The following is a 27440-nucleotide window of genomic DNA, read 5'->3' on the forward strand; positions in this document are numbered from 1 at the left end:
CGAATCAATTCTTCGGGCGACGAACCCCCATTGGCGGCTGAATGCGTTGTCACCGTTGGCCTGGGTTGCACTCGGCTCGTTGAGCTGGTTTCGGAGTATTAATCAGGTGTCCAGATCGTCTTTCCCACTGTGCATCTGCTTGGTGTGCTTCTTGTGTCTCCACGGTTCCCCACACATATCAGATCCCTCCCGAAGTGGGACTTTCGATCACTGCTTCTGACGAACCTCAAAAAACCGACTCATCAACGGCCAGTTCCCCTGAAGTCGGAAATGCTGGACATTGGAGCACGTGGATTGGTCAATTGGTTTTGGCTCATCATCATCCTCATCGCCATGGTTTCTGAAGCATTAGAGATGAACGAAGAACTCCCGACTCTTTAGGAGATCGATCGTCAGACCCATCTTCGGGTTCGTTGATGCAATTGATGCAAGCTAACAGTAGACTGGCTAGTGCCTAGGACGGGCTCGCTGGACATGGTCCACGTCAATCAGTCCACTGGGGCAAAAACAACAGCCTACAAGTACACTAGTGCCGTAGGGGCTTATCCGCATGTACCAGGGGCCTCGAACAACATGCCTCCATGCCTCTCTTGAGGACCCCACCGACTATCAATGCCGCCATCCTCCCATATCAGGGGACCCCTCAGGGCCGTATCCACGTCTCCAGCCGTTGAGATCAGTTAGGACACAGTAAACAACAACCGGGGTCAGCGGTGGACGCTGTGAAGATTGGTAGAACAGGGTCCAAAAAGACGAGCAAAAGAAACAAGATTTCTCCGCAGACACGTCGAGGGAAAAAGCAACGAGCAAGGGGCACTTCATCAAAACACATCGGCATGAAGAGGCGCTGTTTCTGCTGCCGCGCAACAGCGCGTTCCTGCTCAAGGCAGCGGAATATCCGTGGCCCGGGTTGGCTAGAGATGCACGTGTCGGGTTGTTTACATGGGGCGAGGCGCGGGGGTGAAAGGGGCTTGTTACCCAGAACAGATTCGGCCAGACCCCCGTGTTTGCTCGGCCGGGGAAGCTCCCGAACGAATCCGGCACCCGCGGTTGCCGCCTCGGAGCCTCCTCGCCCCAACCAGCCCCGGTCCAGGTCCAGGTTTTTGTTGACCAGCCCGGTCACAGCGGCTTGCTGCAACCCAGCCCGGCCCGGTGCCGCCGGCTAGCCCCGACCAAAGAACCTGAGGCCGAGTTCAGCTTGAGCAAGTCTTTCGGAGCACCCCGAAAAGTTGAGTTTTCAATCGGCTTTTCAGTGGCGAATTGTTTTCGTGGACTGGCTACCCAAATCTGGGCAAAGGTACTTGCAGAGCGCCATAGTTAGTCTGTCTTAGAACCCCGCCAGCTAGCCGCCGAGGAGGCATAGTACGATCCAGACTCGTAGATCTGTCTGATCTGCCGGGAGGGTCGGCGGACGGGAGAGGATCACCTTGGACAAAGCTTGGAAATGTCCCAAGCCATTTGGAGGGTGTTTGATAGCTGGCTCACGTAAAGGCAATGGTGTCCGGCAAGGTGCACACTGGCGTCCCGAGTCCGGGTCCCTTTGTTGCGAGGCCGGACCGAGGACTGAGCGGGTGCCGAGTCCGCAACTCGAAACCTCGACGTGGCTCGATGCTCGAGCAGCTGGACGAGGATTGGCCACGGTGGCTGGGTGGCTGATCCAACAGGCGCATGGACATCGGCATGCCGAATCCAGAAGCCCGGGCCCGGTGCCGCCATCAAATGGAAGCGGTACTTTAATGGATGATTTGTTGGTTCCGAACGCTGTGCCCCGGCGCCGAACCCGGGATTAACGCAGTTCTGTGATGCAAGTTCCCAGGCTCCCGGGGTAGGAGTTCCGATTGCGAAAAGCCTCTCGGGAACCTGGGATATTCACTCTTGACCCTAACCATTAAATTTAACGTGCGAGGGATGACGCAATTACCTGGGTACCTTTACACATTGTATGATGAACGAGGAAGGTACCTTTCTGTCCACGAATCTCGGGTTATGATTAGAAAAAAGCTGGCCCGCTTTGGGGGGGGAATTTTTTATCCATCAACAACTCCAATTCCCAAAGCTCCCCTCACTTGGTCGAGGTCTTGGCGCTCGGGCCCAATCACAGCGTCTCCATTGCCGCAAACATGCCCGGTTTCCATTTGCGGTATCAGAATAATGTTAACGAGTAAGGTCATCACAACTATTGTTTCCCGATTTGGCGTATCCCCTTCGAAAGAATTGGCTACTCGACAGCCCGGTTGGGAACAAAGGGTCAAATGCGTCAAAAAGGCGTTGCCTTCCCATGGAAAAAGATGGCAGCCCAACAACGGCGACCACCACCATCGGATTCATCACCGTCTCCGGCAACCCGCAGTGGTGATATCGAACAAGTAGACGAAGAAATAACATTCGACAAAATACACCCGGGCTTTATGATTCCCGATCTTTTCACACAACTCCCGCCCGTACGGGACACCCTCGTCACGGGCACCTCTACGGTCCAGGATGAGACCGTCGAGGTCTGTCTTCCGTTCCTGGCCGGGGAGGATGGGGATTTCAAGTACAACGGACACGGCGTGCCCGGTATTTACAGGGCGAAGCACGTCCGGTTCTTGCATCAGTGCTTGGGAAAACTTCCCGCCCGCTTCGTGGCTGCCGACGCTAGCAGGCCGTGGTTTCTGTACTGGTGTTTGTCGGCGCTCACCATGCTTGGAGAAGATGTGACATCTTACCGGGACTCGATCATTCAGACTGCGCGCTCGATGCAGAACGACACGGGTGGGTTTGGCGGTGGTGGCAGGCAGCTCTCCCACATAGCGACGACTTATGCTGTGGTCCTGTCACTTGCGTTGGTTGGGGGTGAGGAGGCATATCAAGTGGTTGATCGGAAGGCGATGTGGAAGTGGCTCGGCAGCTTGAAGCAACCAGATGGCGGATTCCAGGTCTTCGTTGGGGGCGAGGAAGATATCAGGTATGTCTGTTCAGGGAAACAAGAGAAGAAGGTTCAAGCTGACCACCGAGAAAGGGGGGCATACTGCGCAGCGGTCATAATCTCACTGCTGCGTCTCCCGCTGGATCTGGCACCCGAGTCCCCGGCATATACGGGAAGCAGCAGTGTCAACCTCCTCACTGGTGTAGCCGACTATGTACGACGATGTAAGCAGCGGAAGTGCATGCTGATCGCATCGCCAGACTACGGCTAACCCATCTAGGTCAAACATTCGAAGGCGGCATATCAGGCCAGCCAAACGCCGAGGCCCACGGGGCATACGCCTTCTGCGCGCTTGGTTGCCTCGCACTTCTCGACCACCCAGGCCGCAGCATCCCAAGGTATGTACGCAACATCGGGTGACGGCGGACAGCGGTCGTCCTCTATTCCTCATCCGTCCACAAATCCATCCGCCCACGTGTGGCGAAGAGAGCACGACATACTGACGACGATCAATCTGCAACCACAGCTATCTCGACGTTCCACGGCTGATCGCCTGGTTGTCGTCACGGCAGTATGCACCCGAGGGGGGCTTCTCCGGACGCACCAACAAGCTGGTTGACGGCTGTTACAGTCACTGGGTCGGCGGATGCTTTCCACTCATCGAGGCATGCCTCAACAGCAACATAGGCCGCAGTAGCAGCGGTGGGGCCGTGGCCGCAGACGACCCGGCCGCCACCGCCACCGCAACCACTCGCACCACCACCAAAACCAGTCTACAGCCAGCAGACGAAAGCCTATTCAGCCGAGAAGGTCTGATCCGGTACATTCTCTGCTGCTGCCAAGACCAGACCAGACGGGGCGGCCTGCGCGACAAACCCGGAAAGTAAGTCCACGTCGACATTCTCACCATGTCCCCCCCCCCTTTTCCGCGTTTGCCCCTTACCCATGATCCCGCGTCTCTCTCCGTTCCTCATCGTGCCGATCCCCGTGCCGAGTCATGTGCCATGTCATGCGCACTCGAAACTAACTTCGCTCCCCTCTCCTCTCGTTCCCCCCCCCAACCAGAATGTCAGACGCCTACCACTCCTGCTACGTCCTCTCGGGCCTTAGCTCGGCCCAGCACCAGTGGGAGCTCGACGCGCTCGAGGAGCCCGACGCGCAGCAGCCCGACGACGCCGCTGCCGCTGCCGCCGGGCCCAATGAGCCACCCAGCAAGCCAGCGGCCGACCACCCCCGGGAGGCGGTGTGGGCGGTCCTGCCCTACCTCGACGGCCTGCAGGTCTTCGACAACAAGGACCGCGTGCGCCCCATCCATCCCGTCTACGCCATCCCGCAGCCGAGCGTGCGCGCGATTCAGGACTACTTTACGGACAGGCCAGGGTTCTGACAAATACAAAGCAAGATCGGTGCCGTTGGATCGTAAAAAAAGAAGACGTGATCAGGGGCGTGTGTTTGGTTGCTGTGTTGTTTTCTCCGCCCACATTCTTTTTCTAGGCGAGTGGCTGCCGGCAGACAAGGAGATGTCGGCCTTTGCGAAAAGGGAAAGAGTGCAGACCCAAATTACACTGCTGGTTGCCTTGTCCTGCTTACTGCCGATGTGGCTGCCCGGGTTTGGGATCTGTCATACTGCTTCTGTCATGGTCTATCCAGCTATTTGGGCTTTCCGATAACGGCCAAGGGAAAACACCAGTCAGTGTAGTTTGGAGCGGTGCGCCTCTAGCTTTTGGGGATAGCGTTGAACACATTAGCGGTTGAATCGAGCTCTCCAACAAGGAATGTGTACGTATACCGTACTACGTCTCTCGTTTATCCAACTTGAATGCGGTTTTCCCTTCACTTGGTATCATGATCACCTGGGCCAACACTGTCAAGTAGCACAGAAAGTACCCCCAATATCTGACACAACGGCCCACGGCGGTGACCCGCCGGGTGGCCATTTCCCAAGACCCAGGTGCAGCTGGCTATCTGGATCCAAATCGAAACGGCCAACACCGACCCCACCGCGTTTATCCCTCTGACGCCTATTGCCCCCCAAGTATTGGCCTCAAACGTACCTACCTGACCTGATGTGTGCAGATACGGAGGGGCCAGTTGGGAGACCGCCCGCCGCGGGACTACTCATGCAGTCTGTCCATTCCATGAGAGGATCTGGGCGAACCGAATGCCTGGGCCTTTGCATGCGCCGAGGAAGTCCCCGAGCAGCACGACACCGATCCTGCTTCTTTTTCACTGCCCGAACCTGGGCGGGCCACCCATGCTTGGACGGATGGGGACAGCGAGGTTGGAGGACTACCAATACACGGCTCGACCGATAATCTGGGTGGCGACGCGTCCACCGCGGTACCCGGAATCTCCTCGTTAGGTAGTATATTATTTTTCACATTCAAAATTCTTAGCTCCTTCTGGGAATTTGACGACGCCTGCCGCGGAAGCCGACCAAAGTCGACGTCAGGTTGAGAAAGACCAAAAAAAACAGGATGGAGCCGCGGCTGCATGCCGAACATCCAGATGACCAATGCTCTTCTCATCCTGAGTAGTGGTAGCTTGGTGACTCTATCGCCTCTCTCCTCCATTCGGTCACATTGCTCGGACTCGAGTGTCTCCGTGTTTTTGCAACACAATGGCCGCAGCAATGGGCCTCGGAGAGGGTCCCAGCTAGCATCCGGAGGACGACCGCCAGTGGCCCTCGAGATCTCCAGCGGAGGGTTGCATGCAAGGCGGCCAGCCGCATGAGTTCGAGAGGTACCACTGCTGTGGTGTAATCTATCCGAGTTTATGAAGTATGTCGACAAGAGGCAGCGGAGGTTACATGGTTAGAAGCTAAGGACCATGACGGGGGATCGAAATTACGGTGATAGATGTCGATGTCTTTTTTTACTAGTTTTTTAGGCCGCTTCGGCTATACTCTTTTTTTTTTTTTAGTTTTATTTTTCTTCTATCAGCCGCGGGATCATATCCACTTGGTGTGCGTGCCGTCGAGCGATCGCCGGCTGCGACTTGGATCGGTTCTGTGTAAACTTGTTCCAAGGGATGACGTTGCGCGGGGAACCACTGCTGAGGGGTTCATGTTTGCCCCTCATTGACATCTTCTAGAATCCCTGTCAAATTCTCGGGCATATTGTCCCCGCGGGGTTCGTCTGAAGTACTTTGTATGTTTGCTGTCTCTCATTACAAGGAGCATTTCTTCGTAGGCTTGGCCGGGTATGCATGTCACTTACCGGAGCCGGAGCCTGAGTGGCCGGACGGCGCTCGGAGCCACGCGGGCGGGATGTTTGTGAGCACTGGAATCGACTTTTTGATTCCGCGTTTCCATCACCTGGACACTAGGGGTTTGTTCACTCGGGCCTAGTCTTGTCATCCCGATGGGCTGCCACGAATGAAACAGCGTGATAGAATCGTCCTGTGTGTGATTTCCGCGTGGCCCCATACCAGTGGATGATTCTCGTCCGCCGTTGGCGAGAGAAGGCTCATGTCCAACCATCTGACGTCCCTGGCTGTCGTTGACGTTTGTTTGGAAGTTTGGAAGCTGAGGGCCTCATGGGATTGGACCGTTGATCGCTCCAGTTTATTCCTGGCGCTCCTCGGCCCTTGCCCGAACCAACCACTCAGGGGTCTAACATCGGGAATCGCGTTGATGGCGTTTGTAAGTCTTTCTTGCACCCAGATTGAAACCCGTGGGGATTCTGGAAATGGTGTGGGTCTGTCTCTCAAAACATGGAAATCACCAAATCACCAAACCGAGCGCCGAAGCAAATTCAGTTAGGTTCGGCTTGCCTCTCCACAGCGGGCAGGTACGATGCCCCTCCAAGCCCTCTCATTCCATGACCGAGTCGTGTGGTTGTGCCTTCCCTTCTGGTGGTTTCGGCGGGGTAATCTCCAAGGTAAATCTTACACTCCTGTATCGTGCGTATGTAAGGTACGTACCTCTTTACCCCACGGCGAGGCAATTTCCAATCCCGGCCACCTTCCATTCTTCGCGAATATTTTCTGCCCACCGCGTCGCTGAGCCCGGCAGTCCCCTGCTTCCGCTCACCTTCCATCCCGTCGACATCGCATATCCATCCATTGAACTGAGCTTCCTTTCGGAGCCCCAGCCTCCCTTTTCCTCTCTTCTCCTCTCCCTCCCCGCCCTCGCTTCGGCGGATGAGCGTCGTGGGGTCCGAGGCCGGTCGCAGGTCGCAGGTCGCGCTGTCGGTGCAACCATTCGATGGAGGCTATTCGCCATGTTTTTGCCCCCCCTCTCTCTCCGATCCATACCTGGAGTCTTGTTTTAATATCCAAGAAGCACTGCCAGCTCATCATTGCATGAGCGTTAAGGTTGGCCTGTGCCGAGTTGCCTTGCGGCCGCGCCCGCCATTCAGAACCGCCGCTCGTCGTTGGGGCCAGATGCAGGACATGCAAGGGTTTGCCGGCCCCAGCCACTGTTCATGCACCTCATCGTCCTTCACCGACTTCGTGGTGTGGCCTCAAGCCAGTCATTCTCCGGCTCCTCGCTCACCCCGGCTGGCTGTTTGGTCCGCCGCCAGGGAGGGGCAGTATTCGCCATCCGGACGATCACGATCGCGGGACCGTCCAATGCCTTCCTCATGGGTCGTATTGATCCGAACAAGCGCTGCTCGCCGTCTCGACTTTTTCCAGTTTTTTTTTGTTAGCCGTCGTCCCGGAAAACCCAATTGCCCCCCTCTGATTCGTCGGCTCACCGGGCGAGTACCTGTCGCATGTCGGAGGGAAAGTTTCCAGAACCGCTTCCCAAAGCCCCGGCCCTCTGTTAGACGTCGCTTGCCGACGGTGACGGAGACGTGAAACTGGCGAATCGCCCATGGCCCGCGCATCTGCATGGCCCGGAGAGCTAACCTCTGCATGTTTGGCCCCGGGCACTTGCGTCGTTGCTAGCTCTTCTAAGCACCGTATCCTCCTCCCGTTCCCCACGAGCCCGTCCAGTCATGTACTCGCGGGGCGTTGTCCTGCCGCATACTCCCTTTTGCGGTCTGCCGCAGAGTTTACAGCACTTGGCAACGAGGACCGCATGGTGAGCATGTATCGGTCATGTACGCGATATGTACATCATTGCACCTCCTGCCCGTGGGTGGCACAGTTGCGGTACCGCGCGGATACATTCGTGCAATACATGGGCGATTCGCTGCAGGTGCAGTATTATTAGTCGCCGCCGGACGAGACCTCAGCATCCCTCGAAGTCCCCCTCCCGGCCCACTCCCCTGTCCCCGGGCTTCAACGTTGCGAACAAGGCCATCCCTTCTTTTTCGTCCACCGACCTCCAGCAAGAGTGGGGTGAGATGACAAAGTTTGGTGGGAGGAGTAACAACAATCCAGAGATCTGCTGGTCTCTGGTCCCCTCTACCCTTTCTTCCTTCGACTGATTACCCTGGTAGACTCTCGTGTTCGACTTGCCACTGGCCTCCTCGGATGAAATCCCAATTGCCAGCCTCCGTATAAAGCTTCCATCTGAGAAAAAACGAGCGCCACCGGCCAGTCCGAATATCAGACAAAAACAACCGAGAGAGGCATGTGGGTGCTGGAGGGTCGAGTGGGAAACAACCACCAGAAGCGGTGCAGCATCGGGCTAGGGTCCTTGTTTTCCTCCGACCCAGACTGGCCGGACTTGTCAAACGAGACTTCTCAGTTTGGCGTGTGCATCCCCCCATGTTGTTGGTGTGGAGTTGACCCGGCCTTTGCGGTTATATCAACTGGTAACGACACGCGCCAGCACATCAAGATGGGTCACACTTTGAGCCGCATCTCCCAGTGGACATGCGTCTGACGACCCCTTCCCACATCTCCGTTTGAGCTCTCGGTCGCTTTCTTGTTGCATTTGTATGATTCTGGGCATTTTTGCCATCCACTGCCCCGCATTCCCCTTCCCGTCACCGCAATAAAGCGCACTTCTCTCGCCGGTGGTGACCCATGGCTTTCCGTCCCCTCCTGCGTCGTCGCCTTGGATACGTAGCATATCAGCCTTAACATCTTCAATCTCCCAGCTCACACCACCCTCCCACCCGTGAGACAAGCTTTCACCTCCGACGTTGCCCTACTTACCCCCGTGGGTTTTCCATGCCGCATCACTCCTAGGTTAGGCTCGACTGCGTCACATCACACCGAGTCTCGGCTCCCGGCCCGCTGTCCATCTGCGTTTTCCATCCACCTTTTTTTTTTATTCTCCCTCGCGCCACCGGTGCCACAGATTTCTCAACTACACAACACATACCGGGCTCACCGAGAACCAATTGACACAATGGGCGGTTTCTACATGCAGTATCTCGAAAGTAAGTTATACATCGGGCGCCTGGAGGATTTGCTCGCTTGTCCATGGCGTCGTGGCCAACCCGGGATCACACGTCATTTTTGTGATGGTGGGGTGCTTTTTTCGAGCAGGAGGGCATCCCCACGTGGTCAACCCCCCACACATCTCTACACTGCCCCTGACCTCGCACCCATGGCTACTACCGCATCTCAGCCCCGTCGACTTTCGATTTGCTGGCCCCTGTCCCTCCAATGTGTCCCGTAGGGCTGAGGACGATCATGTTGGGCTGTCATGCAGATTGCTTCACGTCACCCGAGTTTCCGCACCCCTCCTCGTTTGCCTTCCCGCAAGGGGGTATGCCCAGCAGGGTAATGGACGAGCACAAGGGCTAACCGGGATGTCTTACAGGCCTCTGCCGGCGGCGTGGGTGGCATGACCCCACGTATGAATGCTACCGCGATGCCAATGGCTACACGTGCCTCGTCCTGGTGAATGGGCGGGAGTACCAAACTGATCTGGAGTACGAGTCCAACACCCTGGCGCAGGAGAATGCGGCCATGCGTGCCTTTATGGTTTGCCGGAACTTCTCGGTCAATGGCGGCATGCTTGCCCGCAACGGGATCGTCCAGGGCCTGCCGGCGGACGAGGCTGGCCGCAAGCCCAAGAAGAGCAGCCGCCACACAAGCACCTCCAATCACGGACACAGGAGCAGATCCAGCCACCACTCAAGCAGCAGCTCGACTACCTCGCTAGAGTGAGGCTGAGAAAGAGCCGCAATCCTTCCGTGTGGCCAGGACTCGAGCCGGGTTGGGATTCGTTGGATCTCGGTATCCCGCGCTCCCGCCCCAGATTTGGATCCCAAGCCCAATCAGCGAAGAGCAGGAGCTCAAGCCATTGTTCAGAACCGGATCGTTTCTTTTGCTATAAAATTCGGAGAGGCTTCACAGCGACACGGCGACGCCACGAGACGAGAGGAGAGAGAGCGCGAGAGACAAGCCGTGGATTATACCCCATTGATGGCCCCCCAACTGTTTCCCAGGACCGGGAATTTTGGACCTTAAGACTGGCATGAGGATATGAACCTTTTTTATTCCTTATTTGCCAGAGAGAGCGTTTTTTATTTTCTACATTCTCACGACATGATTGACGACCCATTACGACGACGCCATTTAGACAACGTTCGGCATTTTGACGAGTATTTCGACCAGACGGACCACAGACAATCATGGCCCTCGCCTGGCTTTGGAACCATGGTTGGTCTGTGGCCCATTTTCTTCTTTTCTATTCACTATTTCTATCTTGCGAAAGACTTCGATTGCCCGGGCTTTTTTTCACTTCCACTTCACATCCATGGAACTCGCTGGGTTTCACAGAACCAGCCAGATATGAGGGCGGGGATCTCCCCAAAATCCGACTTGAAAGTCCCAGAGGCAACTCTGGTTTTGGCCCGTTGGCAAAGGATGATGGACTGAGAGGCAGGTTGGAGCCACTTTGGCACTGGAATAGTAGCCACACCGTGGAATAGCGAGGACCACTCCACATCCGCTGATGTTGTTAACGACGGGGGAGCGCTTTTCTACGTTTTTTGTTGGCGCTTTATGCCGCATTCCAGAGGGGAAGGGGGGGGGGGTGTTGTTGGGAGGAGGGCTCCTCAGCGTTCGCGCAGGGAGCGAAGAAAAAGGGCCGGGAGGCGGACCTTGGTTTCGTTGTCCATTCCCAACAGGGAGGGGAGGGTCTTACGAATGACGAATGACGACACGACGACTATGATGACGATTACATCCCACAGAGGCAGCAGTGGCTTTCAAAATACATGGGAAGAGGCGTACTTCGTGCCATGATCTTCATTTCTGGGCTCGCCTTGCGGTTGTTCATTGTGAGGGCAACTATGGCTGTGATCACTATGTTTTTGCAGGCGCCCCAAACTACTCGTCAGAAGAACGGCCATCTCATTTAGGTGCCAGATATTGAATGTGGTAAGCAAGCTTACTCAAGAAGCGCACGTGTTGTGGGTGCATTGCACCAACACGCAGTTACACCACTGCACTTTAATCTAGACCGCACCCTGCCTATCAACAGATCCCGTGGATACATATTAACGGGAGACTCGAGTGTATGTACCTATTGCAGGGACATACATGTACAGCAGTACCTCCCTCGTCCTGCGATTCACCTTGTCATGGGGTTGGAGCGTGCAGCGAGCTTGGGGTGGTGGTGGTGTGGTGGTGGGTGTAACGGTCCCACGACTTGACCCCTCCATCGCCTAGTCGTCCCGAACCGCTGGGCCCGGTTCCGAAGCGTTGGTTGGCCGGCGAGTTGTTGTTTGCCCCGTGTTCAATCAGTTGGCGGTGTCCCGTGTTGGCGGCATGCCAACGGTTGCGGTCCGAGACCGGTCCGGCTCCGGCGAGGCTCACCGTCTTCCCGATGCGGTCCGTTCCATCATCAAATCCAACCCCGGATTTTGAGATCTTGTGCGGCCCTTGAACGGTGGCCGGGAATGGGAGATTCGTCGACGGTTGGCCCGGCCCGACACGGCACCACACCGACGATTCCGGAGGAATAATTTTTCCTGTTTCATGTTTGGTAAAGTGAGACCTGGCTTTCCCGTGCTGGAGTACGAGGTCGTGATCGTGTCTCAAACCGAGTCCATCGTGTCCCACCAGGCCGCGTCATCCGGGGTTCGGATTCGCAAACTCTGGCGATGATACAAGACAATGATTGACAGATCTGTCTTTTTTGAAGACTTGGTCTTTTGAAGATCTGTCAACGTGGTCGAAACAATGCATTATTTCAGCTCATCTCGTGTTGGAGTTCAATTCCGAAAACGGAAGGCAATGCCCGTCTGGACCCTCGTTGAAAGTCATGGGCACTTTCCGGAACCGCCCGAATCACTCGTACCCATGGAGACATGGGGAGGGGAGCATGGCGAGAATTCGCGCTCCTGTTGGGGGTAACTAAGCTTTTTCATCAACAAGCTTTTGAGGTTTCGCAAAGCTGCCTCGGGCGAAGACATGGACGGCTTGCGCAGACATGGATGGCATTGGGCAGCCCCTGATCTTTTTACCCCTGAACTTGGTAAGAGAGTAACACAGTAAAGTTGGGGTCCACTGAAGGAACTGGTTCTGGGTGCAGCTGGTTGCGATCCAATCTCGCCATGGGAGATGATCATGCGCTGATTGGCCGTGCATTGGGCATGTGGCCCGGGGAATGGTTCCCCTCCTGCCCAAGCAACACTGTGAAGCCCAAGCCCATCACCCACTACTGCTGCGACACGACCAGAAAAGGGTAACCCTTTAATCCTTTCGCGTTTTGTTGGCCTCCCTTGCACTTCTTGCCACCTTTCTCAAAACTCCACGAGCTCGTGATCGCATCTCCCATTGTTCTTTTTACCACAGGCCGTAACTACCTTTCTTACGCCATTCTCGACAAACCCTCAAGGCCGCCCGCCGCTACTTAAACCCCGCTTGTCTACGCTTCTCCATTCTTACTCTCGTTGATTCCACCTTTGCCCAATTCGTTCATTCCCCGCTAGAAAACATGAAGGGTATGCTATAACCAAATAGTCATCTTGCACAGCAGAGCAGAAAGGCTGATATTTCTCGCTATGTAGCTTTAATTCTTGTCGGCGGCTTCGGCACGCGTCTCCGCCCTCTTGTACGTCCGATGATCTGACAACCACGACTTCCCCCGCACCGATCACCACTCTCGACAGTGGTTAGCCTTGGCGAGGCGACATGGCTAACGCTGGCCTCACAGACTTTGACCCTGCCGAAACCCCTCGTCGAGTTCGGTAACAAGCGCATGATCCTGCACCAAATCGAGGCGCTCGCTGCCGCTGGTGTTACCGACATTGTCTTGGCCGTGAACTACCGCCCTGAGATTATGGAGAAATACCTGGCCGAGGTTAGTTGCTCTGGCAGACACGCGGATCAGGGGAGAAGGGCAACGAAGCTGACACCAGCTCCCACCAATAGTACGAGGAGCAGTTTGGCATCAACATTACCATCTCGATTGAGAGCGAACCCCTTGGCACAGCCGGCCCCCTAAAGCTCGCCGAGGCGGTCCTGAGCAAAGACGACACTCCGTTCTTTGTGCTCAACTCAGATATTACCTGCGAATACCCGTTCAAGGAGCTTGCCGCATTCCACAAGTCGCACGGCGACGAGGGCACCATTGTCGTGACCAAGGTGGAGGAGCCGTCAAAGTACGGTGTCATTGTCCACAAGCCCAGCCACCCCTCGCGTATCGACCGCTTCGTCGAGAAGCCTGTCGAGTTCGTCGGCAACCGTATCAATGCCGGCATCTACATCTTCAATACCTCGGTGTTGGACCGCATCGAGCTGCGGCCCACCTCAATCGAGCAAGAGACATTCCCGGCCATGGCCGCAGACGGCCAACTGCACTCCTTTGATCTGGAGGGCTTCTGGATGGACGTTGGCCAGCCCAAGGACTTCTTGACTGGCACCTGCCTCTACCTCTCTTCCCTCACCAAGAAGGGCTCCAAGCTTCTGGCGTCGTCCAGCGAGCCGTACGTGCACGGCGGCAATGTCCTGATCGACCCCTCTGCCAAGATCGGGAAGAACTGCAGGATAGGGCCGAACGTGACGATCGGCCCCGACGTCGTGGTGGGCGACGGCGTTCGATTGCAGCGTTGCGTGCTGATGGCTGGCTCCAAGGTCAAGGACCACGCCTGGATCAAGAGCACCATCGTCGGCTGGAACAGCTCGGTGGGCAGGTGGGCTCGTCTCGAGAACGTGACAGTCCTAGGCGACGACGTTACCATCGGCGACGAGATCTACGTCAACGGCGGCAGCGTACTGCCGCACAAGACCATCAAGGCCAACGTCGACGTGCCCGCCATCATCATGTAAGCCGAGTGACGAGCGGCTTACAGAACTGGCCTCGGCCTTCCCATCTCACCTTCATCTTTTTTTTCATAATTCGAGATACATTACGCCTTTTAAATCGTCTTCTACAAAACCCCCCCTAACCTTAATACCGAGACGGAGACGGGGATGCGGCGTTTCAAAGGGCCGCTATCGTTTTCTATCGGAAACAAAAAGTTGTCTTGCCGGGCTTCCAACGCTTCCGCATACCAACACGCACTTCCTGGCTGGCCTGGCGTCTAGATTTTACAATCGTGTCCGTTCTTTTTGATGCGAAGGCTGTGACCAACCATCTCTCGACTATGCAAGCAGCTGAGAGATCAAGGTCACAGCCAGAAAAAAGACTTGGAGACGGGAAGATATATATGCATTCTAGGGTGCATCATGGCGTAGAGCGGGTCATGGGTCAACGAGGGCTAATGGGTACCTGTACTGCACTGCAGCATCAAACATGGGAGACGGGGTTGGGAAAATCTGGCGCGGGTTGGGTTGTTGGGCGGCATTCCGGATTCCACATTCGATAGATGGGAAAAGACCTCCCTATCACTGTGCAATAAAAACGTCACTGATGAGCCACTCTTGCTTGCTTCCCGGGCCAAACAGGTTCACGTTCATCATGCGTGGTGGAGAGAAGGAGGAGGCTGAAACACTCCACCAGCTCCGCTACCTTAGTCAGGTTGCTCTTTTCGAGCCACAATGTCGTGCATACCGCCGCCTCGTTGGGGAAACATGGGAAGCAGATCACCTCGGTGACGTTTGCTGTGATGGGTTGTTGGGCCATGCAATCAAACCCTAGTAGCCTAGCCCACACTTTTCGCAGTAAAAACGTAGTATTCCAAGAGAGACACCGTTGCGTGTCCTGTGGAACCTTGCCCGCTCACTGACCGGGTACCTGGGCCTAGTCGCAACTACATACATCTTTGACAAACAAGACAGACCACATGAGAGCTATTGTGGGGGGTGGGGAGGGGGCGAAATCTGTGTAGGTATGACGAGCTTCCTCGGGGCGGTTGAAGACGTGACGGGCATGAAAGTGGCGATAGAGGTCGCCGATGGGGAGAGAGGGGGCAACTGCTGGATCTCTTTTTCCTCTGCTGTGTAGGCAGGTATGGCAGTGCCGGGATTGCGTTAAGATATCTGTCTCGTTTACGTCTGTGGTAAGATGAGAAGCTTTGTTTGCCCCTGGCACGGAGGCGCCGAGGAGACGGGCGGAGAAGGAGGGACGGGATCGGGATCGGGATCGGGTTCAGGGTCACTTCACCTCCGATAATACAACCCTTTTGACGTCTGACCCTGGATCGTACTCGTGTGGGATGGAACAAGCCGCGTGTGGAATGGTGGTTTTGTCTGGAGTAGAAGCTCCGGGCTGGGGCCACATATGTTTGCGATATTTCTCTGATGAATCCTTGTTGGGCCTGGAAACAAAAGGGCAAACATCCATGACAGGTCGACGTCATCCCGGAGCCAGTTGCGGGAGCGCCCGGTTGTTTTGGGATCGCCAGAGTACCTGCTCTGTCTACACTATATGTCGACACCCCCGAAGATCGTAGGTGGAAACATTAGCGTCATAGGGTGGCGCCGTAGGGCTGCCATGTCAACCATGTGCCGATGCAAGTACTTGCTGATGGCAATGATTGTTGTTGACGAGCTGGGTTGTCTGACACAGTATCCCTGCTCATACGAATCAAGGGAAAACAACCCGGTTCTGCACTGTTAGCAACATGGCGGAAATAGGACAAGAAGCTCCGATGGTTGGGGGCGACTTGAAAAGTAAACAGTGGCCATGGCTTACCCCTGAGTAATGTATGAATCGGGGATGTGGAGAGCATCGTCCTAACAAGTCGCCTCCAAGGGGAAAGGGGCAAGAAACTCGAGAAACTCCAGATGAAGATACATGAAATGCTCTCCTCCGGATACTGCACGCCCGATATGTTGTCTCCCACGACGTGATCAAACACAAAAGATCAAAACCTTAGATAAATCCATCCAAACAGTTGAATGGCCCCTAAACAAAGGTTTAGATGGTAGTGTTTTCAGCAGTCCATTATGGTATTATAGTACTATACAATTCCCAACGCTTCACCCGCTAAATTGCTGTGGTGTAAATTCAAGCGGTGATGACCACGGTATCAAAACACGCCCGCCAGGGTAGCCAACGCCAATTCAAACAATAACCAGCCCAAACCCATGCCCAACCCGCTAAATCCATCATGATCATAAAAAATAACCAAAAAGTACCCAGGACCTCGACAGGCCCTTTTTAATCCTCTTGGACCCACCCTTTGCTCATCTCGACGGCCTTCTCCCACCTCTTGAACATTTTTTCCGCTTGGGCCTTCTCCATTTGCGGTTGGAAGACCTTGCGCCCATTCTGGTTGACCTCCTTGAGATCTTCCAATGTCCGCCACACACCGGTGGCAAGGCCTGCGGCGATAGCGGCACCAAGAGCGGTCGTTTCGCGCATGGCAGGGCGATCGACGGGAATACCGGTAACGTCGGCTTGGGTCTGCATGCACAAGTCTGAATTGGAGAGGCCGCCGTCGACAGCAAGTGACTCAAGTTTGTGCTGCGAATCCTTTTCCATTGCGTCGAGGATGGCGCGGGTCTGGTAGCAGGTTGCTTCAAGAGTCGCACGGGCGATGTGGCCTTTGGTGGTGTGATGGGTGATACCAACTGCGGAGGCGTTAGAATGAAACTTAAAAAGGAGGGGGGTGGGCGGTTCCTTACATAGCGTTCCCTTGGCGTCGTCAATCCAGTACGGAGCAAAAAGTCCGCTAAAGGCAGTGACGAAGACGACGCCGCCGTTGTCAGGGACTGATTCTGCCAGCGAGGTGATCTCGCTCGAGTCGTCGACAAAGCCGAGGTTGTTCATGAGGAACTTGACACCGGAGCCGGCGACGGCGATGCTACCCTCGAGAGCGTATACAGGCTTCTTGCCACCGCCAAAATCGTAGGCTACAGTGGCGAGGAGCCCGTACTTGGAGATGACGGGCTCGGTGCCGACGTTGTACAAGAGGAAGCACCCGGTACCATATGTGTTCTTGGCTTGCCCCGGGCTGAAACCGCACTGGCCGACCAGGGCGCTGGACTGGTCACCCAAACACCCGGCAATGGGCACATTGACTAATGGGCCGCTGGCGATCTTGCCAAAACACTCTGGGTCGGACGATGGGACGATCTTGGGTAATTGGACCTTGGACTTGTCGATACCAAAGAAGCCCAGGAGCTTGTCGTCGTACTGCAGGGTGCGGAGGTTGACAAACATGGTTCTGCTGGCGTTGGTGCTGTCGGTGACGTGGACAACCTTTTCGGCTTTTGCGCCGCCGTTGAGTTTGTAGATGAGCCAGGAGTCGACGGTGCCAAAGGCAAGACGGCCTTCTTCGTACGCTTGCTTGACGGAGTCGACATTCTGGAGGAGCCAAAGCAGCTTGACACTGCTAGGATACGTTGAAAGGGGGAGACCGCAGAGGTCCAACAGTTCCTCCGACCCATCGCGCGACTTCAATTCGCGCACAAGAGCACTCGTCCGAGTGTCGGGCCAAACAATGGCATTGTGCAGGGGCTCGCCGGTGTGCTTGTCCCACACTACTGTCGTTTCGCGCTGATTGGTGATGCCAATTGAGCGAATGTCTGACTTGGAGTAGCCAAGGTCGACAAACTTGCGCAGAGCCTCTTCAATACATTCTTCGACTGAGCTGACAAGTTCTTGCGGGTCATGCTCGTGCCATACTGGATGGTTATAACGTCTGTTAGCCCCGTTGATGTGCCAGGATGTGCAGCAGCTCCGCAGTTTTAAGGTGGAGAGAATGCGGGGCGGGGGAGTAGGAGCCGGGTGCAAACATACCCTGACTTTGGATACAGGGTTCTTAAACATCTATTTGGTGGACTCGCAAACAGGATCGCCCTCGCCGTTAAAGATAAGGAAACGCGACGATGTGGTGCCTTGGTCGATGCTGCCGACGAACCAGTGCTGCTTTCTCTTCCTCCTCCGTTTCGATGATACCCTGGGGGAGATGGGATCTCGTGGTGTGGGTGGAAGTTGGCGGCGTCGTCGCGGGAGTGTCCTAGGGTGTGGCGGCAGTGGGCTTCATCAATAGACCGTCTAGGTTGAAGGCTGGTGGCCGCCATTGACGAGCACATCTTCAAACCGTGCGGTTATTGAGTTCTCGGACATGTACCATGGTGTTTATGGTGTTGTGTTCCCTTGGAATTGGTAGTTGTGAGTGTGGGCTATTGGTTGGTGGCTCATTTGGACTGGAAAGTGCGACGGTGTGGTGGTTGTTGTTGGTTTTGGATCCGGGTCGAGATAATGGGTGGTTGCAACCGCGGACGGCGTAGCTCTGATAAAGAATGCCAGCGCGGGGCTTTAGGAGGGTCAGAATCGGGAAGGATGACAGAGGAGGGGGGTACGTCATCCAAGGCGTGGCCCTAGCTATTCGTACAGCGATCGTGGTGTGTCAGCCGGGAGAAGGCGAAGGCGACCTTCGATCTGTTGCAACTCCCCCAAAAACTTCTCCGCTGTGATGCTACAAGTGGCGATGCAGCGTTCCAAGGGGCACTCGTTCCAGTTAAGATAGCTCGAGGGGCGGGTACCCCTCTCAGCGGTAGCGCGCACATATCAGCGGCGGCGTGCTTTTTAAGTCAAAAAGCCGGTACGGCGTGTCGTTTAGTTAGGGGGGTGCTGTCGCACAGCGTGCCTTCCGGCTCAATTTTTCTTTGTTGGCTGAAAGAGGCGCTTTCGTGGTTGCATTCTGCAGACAGGGTAGCTTGGACCGAGGTCTCGTCCATTGGTGGGTTTTTTGCGGGGAGACAGCCTTCTCGTGGGGGTGTTTGCTTTTGATCACGGGAAGTAAAAGCCACCGAGTCCCACTGCCATGGAACCCCGCAAACGACCCCGCCAGCATGCTCCGCTCGAGGGATCTCGAACGTCGACCGCGACTCGAGCGAGCATGGCATTTCTGATCGTCGCTCTGCACCCACAGCAGGATTTTGTTACAACGTCATGAAGAGTCAGCCGGGACCAAAGCTCCGACTGACGTCTTTTCGATCAAGGCAAATTATCTTGTTCTCTGCGAGTGATGTCGCTTCCCCACCGAATTTATCTTGATCAGTATAATCCAGGGGTCAAATGCGATCCCCGATGCAGCCCCTCTGCCCCTCTTCAACCACAGACGATACCCCTGACCAGCGAGGACCCAATAAGTTTTGGATGCGACGATGGACTGCACGTAAAAAGCACATCTGGGTCCCAAATTTGTCTAGACCCCGCCGATCTCATTGCACAGCCGACAACGCACTCCTTCGCCGGTCACTTGACGAGAGAAGTGTGAACTCGGTGCTTCTAGGCAAATTTGCAATCACCATGAGGGCTGGCCAGAACTCGGGATTTTCTAGGTTCATCCACGTAGATGGGGTCCTTCTTATCGGGAGCGGCTCGCCCGAACCCGCGGCGTCAGGGTCATGCCTTGGGGGAAAAGGTTTAAAGCGGGAACGAGTCAGGTCCCCAGCCTAGAACTCGACTTCTGTCCACCGAGATCCTCTTGTCTCAGTCCCACGATTCAGAAACCGGCGGTCTGGACAGACATACGGGGCCAACTCGCTGTCCAAGTGTCTCGTGACTTACAAAAACCAACACAGAACTATCGCAGACCGAGCGATCCGCCGAAGATAAGGGCAACGGCGAAAAAAGGAGGTCGCATGCGGCGGGGAACAACCCCTGGCTAGACACGTGGGAATGGGGGAGTAAGTCTAACATGTGGAGAGACTTCGTCGACATGGAACGGTTTGTTCGTTTGAGGATATCCGAGGATAATACATTACGTGTAGAAAATATATGGCGTAAGACAGAAGAATCATACCCCCGAAAGTATAGTTAAGTGAAAGCTTGTATTTTGTCTTCTTTTCCTTTTAATCATAGGCATTCAACAACGTTGAATTATTAGGTCCTTCGAAGTTGAGACGACTCACATATGATTCGAAGTTTCCACTAGGGCAGCAGCCTGTAGATCGAGGCAAACCAAGCAACGGAAGGTCGCAAAGGAAGCAAACAATATCGCGTAGAAGATGATAGATCTACAGATCATCACTCTTGCATCGTAGGTAATTTGTGTGTCGAGGGACTTCCTTTAGCAGCTTGAAGCCCTCTCAAAGTGACATTCGGGCTCAGCACCTATCTCGGCCGACAATCATTTCCATGTGAATAAACAGACATTTTCATTTCAAAACTAAGAAAATCGTATTTCACCTGAATGTAAATGCGCGCTTGATTCGGGGTTCAAAACCAAAGTCGCGGTGTCGGAAATTGGACGTCTTGCGCGATTCTGCCATACCAACGCAAGTTTCCACCAATCCCTCTCAACAATACGAATCTAGCCTGCCCGGCTAGCTCAATCGGTAGAGCGTGAGACTCTTAGGGTTCGGGTTATCCACTCAAAGGTTCACAATCTCAAGGTTGTGGGTTCGACCCCCACGTCGGGCTCAATTCCCGGCAACTTCGATTGCCTCTCTTTTTGCTTTTTTTTGCGAGTGTGCTTGTCATGTTTTATTTGGGAAGGCTGGCAGTTCGGTGTTCTTTCGGGGATGCATTGGCAATTGCGACTCTTGTTGTGCCTCCCACTATGAAGGCCGTCCTTCCGTCACCAGCAGCATCCCGGATGAGAGTGGTGTGATGAGAGAGATATTTTGTTTATTCCTCGTCCGATCTAAAATGGGGCCATATGTGTAACTCCAGGGAGGACTCCGCCCCCTCCTGATAAGTATGCACTCGGCCTACTTTTTGCAGCAACCGGTAAGTAACTCCTCAAACCGACAACATACCAAAGCTATGATATATCCTCCATACGTCCCAGGGGCCCAGCCCGTCCCAAATCGGAGGAAGTTAGCACCCCAAGCAACCCAACCCAGCCAACCCATCATCAAGATCATCATCGCCGTCGCCATATGCATGCTCGCTTCGCCGCCGCTGAGTGTTATATAACCGAACAATGCTCGTCCACGCAGGAAAACAGAGAGGAGAGCCAAACCCAGAGCTACCGAACGGAGCAACCGAGCGAAAAAAAAGAATAAACTCCCGAAATGCAAACGAACGCCATGCCCCCAAGATAGAGTTAACGCGCTCACTCACGCATTCAAGTCCCCAAGATCCCTTGTCGCCCCCTCACCTCAACCAAGCTCCATCCTCCCACCCATCCGCCCGCCATTCATCCATCCATCCATCTATCCCCTACGGCCCCGGCATCGACATCGATATCGTCGTCGCCATAGACGCAGCAGTTCCCCTCCTAACTAACGGCTGCGAGAAGGCGCTCCCGGTGCCCGTGGTGCCGGCGGTCCCGCTGCGGTTGAGAGTGGGGCTGCGGTTGCCGCTGCGGCTGGGAATGGCGCGTCCCGTGCGGCGCTCCTCTTCGCAGTTGGGGCAAGGCCCCGGGGTGTCGTAGACGTCGCACAGGTGACGGAACCACGGGTACAGCTGCTGGGCCTCGGGCCGCCGCGCCTGCGCCTCGTCCATCATGCGCCGGATGTACGGCAGCGTGGCGAGGACGGCTTTGACGGAGGGTTCACGGGAGGGGTCTGAGGCGATGAGGTCGCGGGAGAGGATGGTGAGGGTGGTGAGGTAGTTGTCGAGGTTGTGCAGGGTTTCCGAGTATTTGAACTCGGCGCTTCCAGAGATGGAGTTTCCGTCACCGCCGTTGCTGCTGCTGCCGCTGTTGTTGTTGATGGAAAGTTGCTCTTCAGCGAACTTGGCGGGTTGGCCGAGGAGGACAGTGGCCATCTCGAGGAAGACGCAGCCCAACGAGAAAATGTCGGAGCGCTCGTTCCGCCCATACTCGTGCATGGCCTCCGGATCGGCGTATTTCAGCGTCTTCGGGGTCGGACCTTCGGAAAACTGGCCCGTTTCGAAGTGCCTCGATAGACCGAAGTCTGTCAGCACGGGCAGACCAAAGTCGTCGATGACGATGTTGTCCGGCTTGATGTCCTTGTGGCGGATCTGCACGCTCCGCCGGTGGAGGTAGGCTACGGCCTGGGCAAGACAGCCAAAGAATGTATGGAGATGGGGCAGGATCCAGTCAGCCTCCTTGGGGCTCTGGATAACCTCGTCCATGAAGGTGTGCAGGTTGCATTGCGCAGGCGGGTACATGGCGATGCCGAGAATGTGCTTCTTGATCCGCTGGTTCGCGCTGATTAAGATGCCGTGGCTCTTGCCTCGCGGCCGTCGCTTGATCTCTCGAGTCTGAATACAGTAATCCTCGAACGATGCCACGTATGCGACGATGTGCGGGTGCCGTAGCGAGGACATGGTGCGGACCTCCTTGAGTGCATCGCTGCGTGCCTTGCTGTCTGGCCCCGGCGGCCGCGAGTTCTCCTTGCAGACTATCACCTTGAGGGCAAGAGGCCGGCGATAGGCATAGCCCTCCGGGGAGGTGACCCGGTACACGATGGTCGAGCCCGAATCACCGAGTTCCGGGCCCTGTTGAACAAAGGGGCTGGGAGGTTTGAGGTATTCTTTATTGGCGTGGTGAAATACCTTGTGTTTCTTGGAGTCGAGGAAGGCTGCCTTGACAGGAGCCAGCCAGGCGTCCGACACCTCCCGGTTTGCATCGTCCCATGTGAAGTGATGGTCATCCTGAATGCTGAGGAAGTCACTCAGCGGGATCGGTTGCGTCTGGGACGACTGGCTGCCGTTCGACTCGAACGACATTAGGGACCTGGAGGGTGAAAGAAGTGGGATGTGTGAGACAAGGGTGAGCTTGGCCAAGTAGCCAAGCAGATTTGAGAGGGGAAGCCTTGTTGTGGAGCGGTGCCAGCCCGAGTCCGAAGTTCGAATCAATGGCAGTGCAGCAGCTCAAAACCAGGGGTAGAGCAGAATGTGACACAGCAGCGCAGCCGGAAGAAAAGACCAGGGTTTCCGGGAAGAAGACAAGGGGCGAGGGTGTGCAGAGGTGAAGAAAAAGAAAGAGGATAAGTCAAGAGAGCCTCAAGAAGACGAGGCTGAATGAGTGTCTGGATTGTGCCGAGAGCCTTCGCATAGCTGGCTTTTGGGGGAGTCGCCCTACTGTGCGGCGGTAGGTCGGTTTGGATCGCCCCGGAATATGGAGTGTGATTCGATGACGGTGCCAGGCCGCGCAGCGAGCAGGCGCCTGCCAACACAGACCCCAATTGGCGGCGCCCGGTACTGGCAGTAGGAGAGTTGGCTGTCGAATTCTTGAGCGGCCGAATGGGCGTAGAACGGCCGTGTCCCGGAAATGCGGTGATCGGTGAAACAGTCCAAGGCTTGCCGAGTGGTGCTTACTAGCTTCCAAGGCTGATCCAAGCTGGTCCATGGGAGACCGAATCCGATTTGAACCTGAATTCCCAGCCGATGTCCAAGAAATGCACCATAGGCTTGCATTTGTGTCACCCTTTTTCAAAAGAGGATAGAGGAATTGAGGGTACGGCCCCGCAACCCGGGATGCAAAGTCGCGGCGCAGTGGTGCCTGATGGGGTGGGTCGGTTCGGGCCGGGAGTTGTCACTTTTGGCGGCAGGAGCTACCCGGGGTAGAGGTTAGGGGTTGGAGGAAACAGTGTAAGTCATCTTGACAAACACTAATCTTGAAACTGTCATTATGTGGTTAATAGATGCGTACTTCGTAGGCGAATTCGTTATGTATTGTTTCTTTTCTTAGAACCAACTCAACAACAACTAAACGTTACGCTGTCACCACCAAGCAACACAACCACCGATTAATCACACTTTGATCCAACATCTGTCCTCACTCGCCCTGAACCACCTCAACCGACGAAAGGAAGGAGCGACGAAAACCACAATCAGACTCTGACCGAATATCGGACTCAAAAGAACGCGTCGAATTCCGAAATATGAGTCAGAGTTGCTCATGTGCTCACAGTGTAAATAGAGCCGGAGCGAAAAGAGGCCAGAATTTACATTTCTAGCAGCTGCTACCACGAGAGCTCTTGCCTATTTAGAAACTCGGGGCGGTTGAGAGCATGACTGTTTATTGGAGAATATTGAAGGCTCTCCGAATTTTTCCGGGGTTGGTTGCGAGATCTAACGGAGTTTTGATGTAGAAGTTCATTGTGACTTCCCAACCTTCAGCCATGAGATGTCAGGGGGGAGGGGTCCCAACATATGGTCTCGCTGAGTTATGTATGTATTCAAACTAATATATACTAAAAGAAGAAAGTAGGTAAGCGGCAAACCAATCTATCCCCAAGTCCATTCCATCTCTGCATTCTCCAACAGCATTACCTCTTGTATCCAAGCCGACCAACCCATCCAACCCGCAAAAGACAACCAACCTCTCAGAGCCCGCCCAAAGCTACCACCCAATTTGTCAGCATCTCAGAAACAACACACATAGAGCCTCACAAGCAAACAGCAACTCACCCGCCGAATAACACAAATACCACGTCAAACTAGCCCCCCCATCCAACCACGCCGGATCAAACCCCTCCCCCGCAAAGAAGGCATACGCGCCCCTGGGATCGACGGTCGCATAATTCCCCCAGACGACGCCCTTCCAGCCGCCGGTGATTGCCCCTTCGCGCCCTCCACTAAAGTACGTGTCCCACTCCTCGCGGACAAAGGCCGGGGTGCGGATGAGCGGGGTGTGGGGCAGCAGCGGCAGCATGTGGATGCCCTGGATGTCCTCGGTGCGGTTGCCGAAGTAGGTACGTGTGGTCGATCTTGTTCTCGAACAGGATGCCGGCGACCTGATTGCCGATGAAGGTGGCGGGCTGCACGGTGTTGGATGAGGTGTAGAGATAGTACGCCTGCATCGAGCGTGCTTGGATGGAGAGCATGAGGTTGCCGCTGTGGGGGGTTGGGGAAGGGGGTTAGTGGTGGTGGTGGTGGTGGTGGTGGTGGAGGGGATAGGGCTAAAAGTGATGAAAGGGGGTGGGGGAAAAGGGTATGGGTATGGGGAGGACGTACCGGGCTTCCAAGTTCTTGTCGCCCGTAATGGAACCCCACATCTTCAAGGCGTAGGCGTGCATGGTGTCCTCCGAGCTGGATTCTTGGTCGTTGCCGTCGAGCGTGTCGGAGAGTCCGTGGGCCCAGCTGTGGCCGTGGAACCAGTCAAAGCACCGCCAGAGGGGGAAGTACTGGTCCTGCGTGCTAGGGTTGGCGATGTCGCGGACGAGCATGTTGACGTAAGCCTTGTTGTCGTTGATCCACGAGGGGTCGAGGTGGCCGATGACGGCCGCGGTGTAGATGAAGTAACCCCAGTGAAAGTGGTGGTCGTTGTACATGGTGTTGCCCAAAGTCGACATAGGGGTCGCCCGTCACGTACGTGGCGGACGAGACCACGCCTCCCCAACCACCTGGCCGTGTCAGAGAGGGGAAACCGCCAATTGTTGATGAAGGATCAAGTACTCACTCTCATACACAAGGGGGTACTTCTGGGCGTTCTGCGCAAAACGAGAGAATGCCACCTTCAGCTGCGTCAACCCGGCTTGTGCCAGCCCCTGATCTCCTAGCAACTCCTGAATCGAAAGTATGAGACTAGCAAACTTGGCGAGTGCCTGCAACTGTCAGTCCCAGTTTTCACCGGTACGGCGCTCGTCTTACCTTTCCGCTGAAATACATGGAATTTTCGTCCAGCTGCTGAATAATATTCTGCGAGACCTCCTGCTGGGCGATGTTGTGGATGACTTGCCTAGTGGCATTGGAGATGGCGCTGACGCTCCCGGCCTGCGGCGACCACGGTAGGAAGCCAATGTTTGTCGGCAGGTTTGACTCGCCCATGGTCCAGCTGTCAGCCAAGATGGCGGTAGCTATCCCCTTAGTCGTGGTCTGCAGCTTCAAGCCGGTCAGCTTGCCCCGAGTGGGCGTCGTCAAACGAGCTCTGGTGGTGAGGTAGCGCAAACATGGCGAGCGCCGTGTCGCTCGTGCCGGGCTTCTTGAACGAAAAGCGGTAGGTCCCCTTCGCGCCGTCCACGGAACCTGAGAGCTGGACGCCGACCGGGTAGGCGCCGCAGGCCTGGTCGTACACCTTCTCGCCATCGCCAGGGTCCTTGGCAAGTTGGATCGTTCCGTAGAACGGCCCCTTGGCTTGAGCTAGCCCGTTGTTGACCACTTCGAGATCCAGAGGGTCGCCTTGGGTGTGGCGAGCGTACACCAGCCAGGTAGCACCGTCTTCAAGTTGGAGCTTGTACTTGGTGACGCCGGGCTTGGGGTCCGCAGTCATGCGCGTGACGGTTCTGAAAAAGACGCTCGTCTGAAGCACTGGGCTTGCACCATCGTAGATGGCTGTGATGAAGCCCACGCCTTGAACCAAGGGAAACTGCACCGCGGGAGCGGCCTGGGGGGCTGGGCGCAAAGCGACTTGGATCGAAAAGTCCGTCAGCCCCTCGGAGGTGAGGACGGTGTCGCTTCCCAATTCTTTGGCGGAGAGGCACACAGAATGGATCCCAATAGGATTGATGAAGTACGACACAGCGCCCGTCACCGGGCTAGCCTGGCCGTAAACTCGCTGGTGAGCCTCGACATGAGAGACGGCCAGACCCCAACTCCCAGACGCTCCCTGGCCACGCACCCACGCAACCGAGTACGGGTGCAGGTAGGTTGGCGAAGTCTGATTTCCACGGTGGAAATTGCCGTAGAATTTGTTGGTCTCGAACGGGCCTTTTCCTTGGATTCCCAGTCTGGGCACAGGGTGGTCCTGTTCCCTGCCGATGTTCCCAGGTGGCGCATCCGTGGAAATGGGATCGACAAAGATGTCTCGGGCCGTCATTTTAACGGAGATCGACGGCGATATCTTTAAACTCACAACCACTGACACAGCTGCGAGCAGAGAGGTCGGCTTTGGAATTGGTTTCGTCAAAAGCGGCACTGACGTGACGTGTCCTACGGTGTCGAGGATGGAGGGGATGAAGCCAGTGGCGGGTGTCTTCTTGCTGGCGAGGACCTGAGCTGTGCCGGATGGACCAACACTTGTGATGACCTTGGCAGGAGATGTCAAGACCTCTAGTGACGGAGGGTCGTTCCAGTTCCGCTTTGGTCGTGGCAATGGTGTGCTGGTGCTGCGGGCGTCTCTGTAAATTGCGTTGGGAGCGTCAGGGGTCGGTTGAGGACCTGGTACCGTGACACTCTTCGTTAGAGCGGCGTGAGGAGGTGTCTGCTGCGCCAGGTAGACAGGAGAGGCGACAGATGTGGTAAACTGCAGAGCAGTTAGCAAGGCGAACAACAACCTCCATATCCACTCCATCTTGGCGACAGCGGCATATCCAAGAAACTCAGACGCAGAGTCCACCCGCAGGCGGGCCCCCGTGCTATATAACAACTGCGTGCCGTTGGGACGGACATTATATGGGTTGATTTGGCTAGTCTTCAGCCATGGCTTTGATCAATTTGTGTCGGCCTTATTCCCCCGGATATGAGATCGCCCCG

The 27440-nt window shown here is 55.6% G+C and overlaps 7 protein-coding genes and 1 non-coding gene across 8 annotated transcripts; 4 read left to right on the plus strand and 4 right to left on the minus strand.

Moving 5' to 3' along the window:
• Positions 1 to 2288: 2288 nt before the first annotated feature.
• CHGG_09111 (uncharacterized protein) lies at positions 2289 to 4295 on the plus strand (the record flags this gene model as incomplete). The annotated part of the gene is made up of 4 exons (XM_001227037.1): positions 2289 to 3132; positions 3189 to 3306; positions 3435 to 3791; positions 3974 to 4295. The coding sequence occupies 4 exons, from the start codon at positions 2289 to 2291 to the stop codon at positions 4293 to 4295; spliced, it is 1641 nt and encodes a 546-aa protein (XP_001227038.1).
• A 4863-nt stretch (positions 4296 to 9158) lies between these two features.
• Positions 9159 to 9925, plus strand: CHGG_09112 (uncharacterized protein; the record flags this gene model as incomplete). The annotated part of the gene is made up of 3 exons (XM_001227038.1): positions 9159 to 9189; positions 9381 to 9521; positions 9576 to 9925. 3 exons carry the CDS (start codon positions 9159 to 9161, stop codon positions 9923 to 9925), a joined length of 522 nt encoding a protein of 173 aa, XP_001227039.1.
• An 893-nt stretch (positions 9926 to 10818) lies between these two features.
• CHGG_09113 (uncharacterized protein) lies at positions 10819 to 11042 on the minus strand (the record flags this gene model as incomplete). The annotated part of the gene is made up of 2 exons (XM_001227039.1): positions 10819 to 10931; positions 10997 to 11042. 2 exons carry the CDS (start codon positions 11040 to 11042, stop codon positions 10819 to 10821), a joined length of 159 nt encoding a protein of 52 aa, XP_001227040.1.
• Positions 11043 to 12704: 1662 nt separating this feature from the next.
• Positions 12705 to 14038, plus strand: CHGG_09114 (uncharacterized protein; the record flags this gene model as incomplete). The annotated part of the gene is made up of 4 exons (XM_001227040.1): positions 12705 to 12711; positions 12778 to 12821; positions 12924 to 13070; positions 13142 to 14038. 4 exons carry the CDS (start codon positions 12705 to 12707, stop codon positions 14036 to 14038), a joined length of 1095 nt encoding a protein of 364 aa, XP_001227041.1.
• A 2275-nt stretch (positions 14039 to 16313) lies between these two features.
• CHGG_09115 (uncharacterized protein) lies at positions 16314 to 18193 on the minus strand (the record flags this gene model as incomplete). Its single annotated transcript, XM_001227041.1, has 2 exons — positions 16314 to 17799; positions 17898 to 18193. 2 exons carry the CDS (start codon positions 18191 to 18193, stop codon positions 16314 to 16316), a joined length of 1782 nt encoding a protein of 593 aa, XP_001227042.1.
• A 2235-nt stretch (positions 18194 to 20428) lies between these two features.
• On the plus strand, positions 20429 to 20531 carry CHGG_11398. The gene has a single exon. It is a non-coding gene; the product is annotated as a tRNA-Lys (tRNA).
• Positions 20532 to 21275: 744 nt separating this feature from the next.
• Positions 21276 to 22751, minus strand: CHGG_09116 (uncharacterized protein; the record flags this gene model as incomplete). Its single annotated transcript, XM_001227042.1, has 1 exon — positions 21276 to 22751. The coding sequence occupies one exon, from the start codon at positions 22749 to 22751 to the stop codon at positions 21276 to 21278; it is 1476 nt and encodes a 491-aa protein (XP_001227043.1).
• A 1601-nt stretch (positions 22752 to 24352) lies between these two features.
• CHGG_09117 (uncharacterized protein) lies at positions 24353 to 27258 on the minus strand (the record flags this gene model as incomplete). Its single annotated transcript, XM_001227043.1, has 5 exons — positions 24353 to 24369; positions 24438 to 24763; positions 24984 to 25207; positions 25620 to 25803; positions 25919 to 27258. 5 exons carry the CDS (start codon positions 27256 to 27258, stop codon positions 24353 to 24355), a joined length of 2091 nt encoding a protein of 696 aa, XP_001227044.1.
• Between the last annotated feature and the right edge of the window lie 182 nt (positions 27259 to 27440).

The sequence above is a fragment of the Chaetomium globosum genome, genomic scaffold, assembly GCF_000143365.1.
Source record: "Chaetomium globosum CBS 148.51 scaffold_6 genomic scaffold, whole genome shotgun sequence".
NCBI classification, from domain to species: domain Eukaryota; kingdom Fungi; phylum Ascomycota; class Sordariomycetes; order Sordariales; family Chaetomiaceae; genus Chaetomium; species Chaetomium globosum.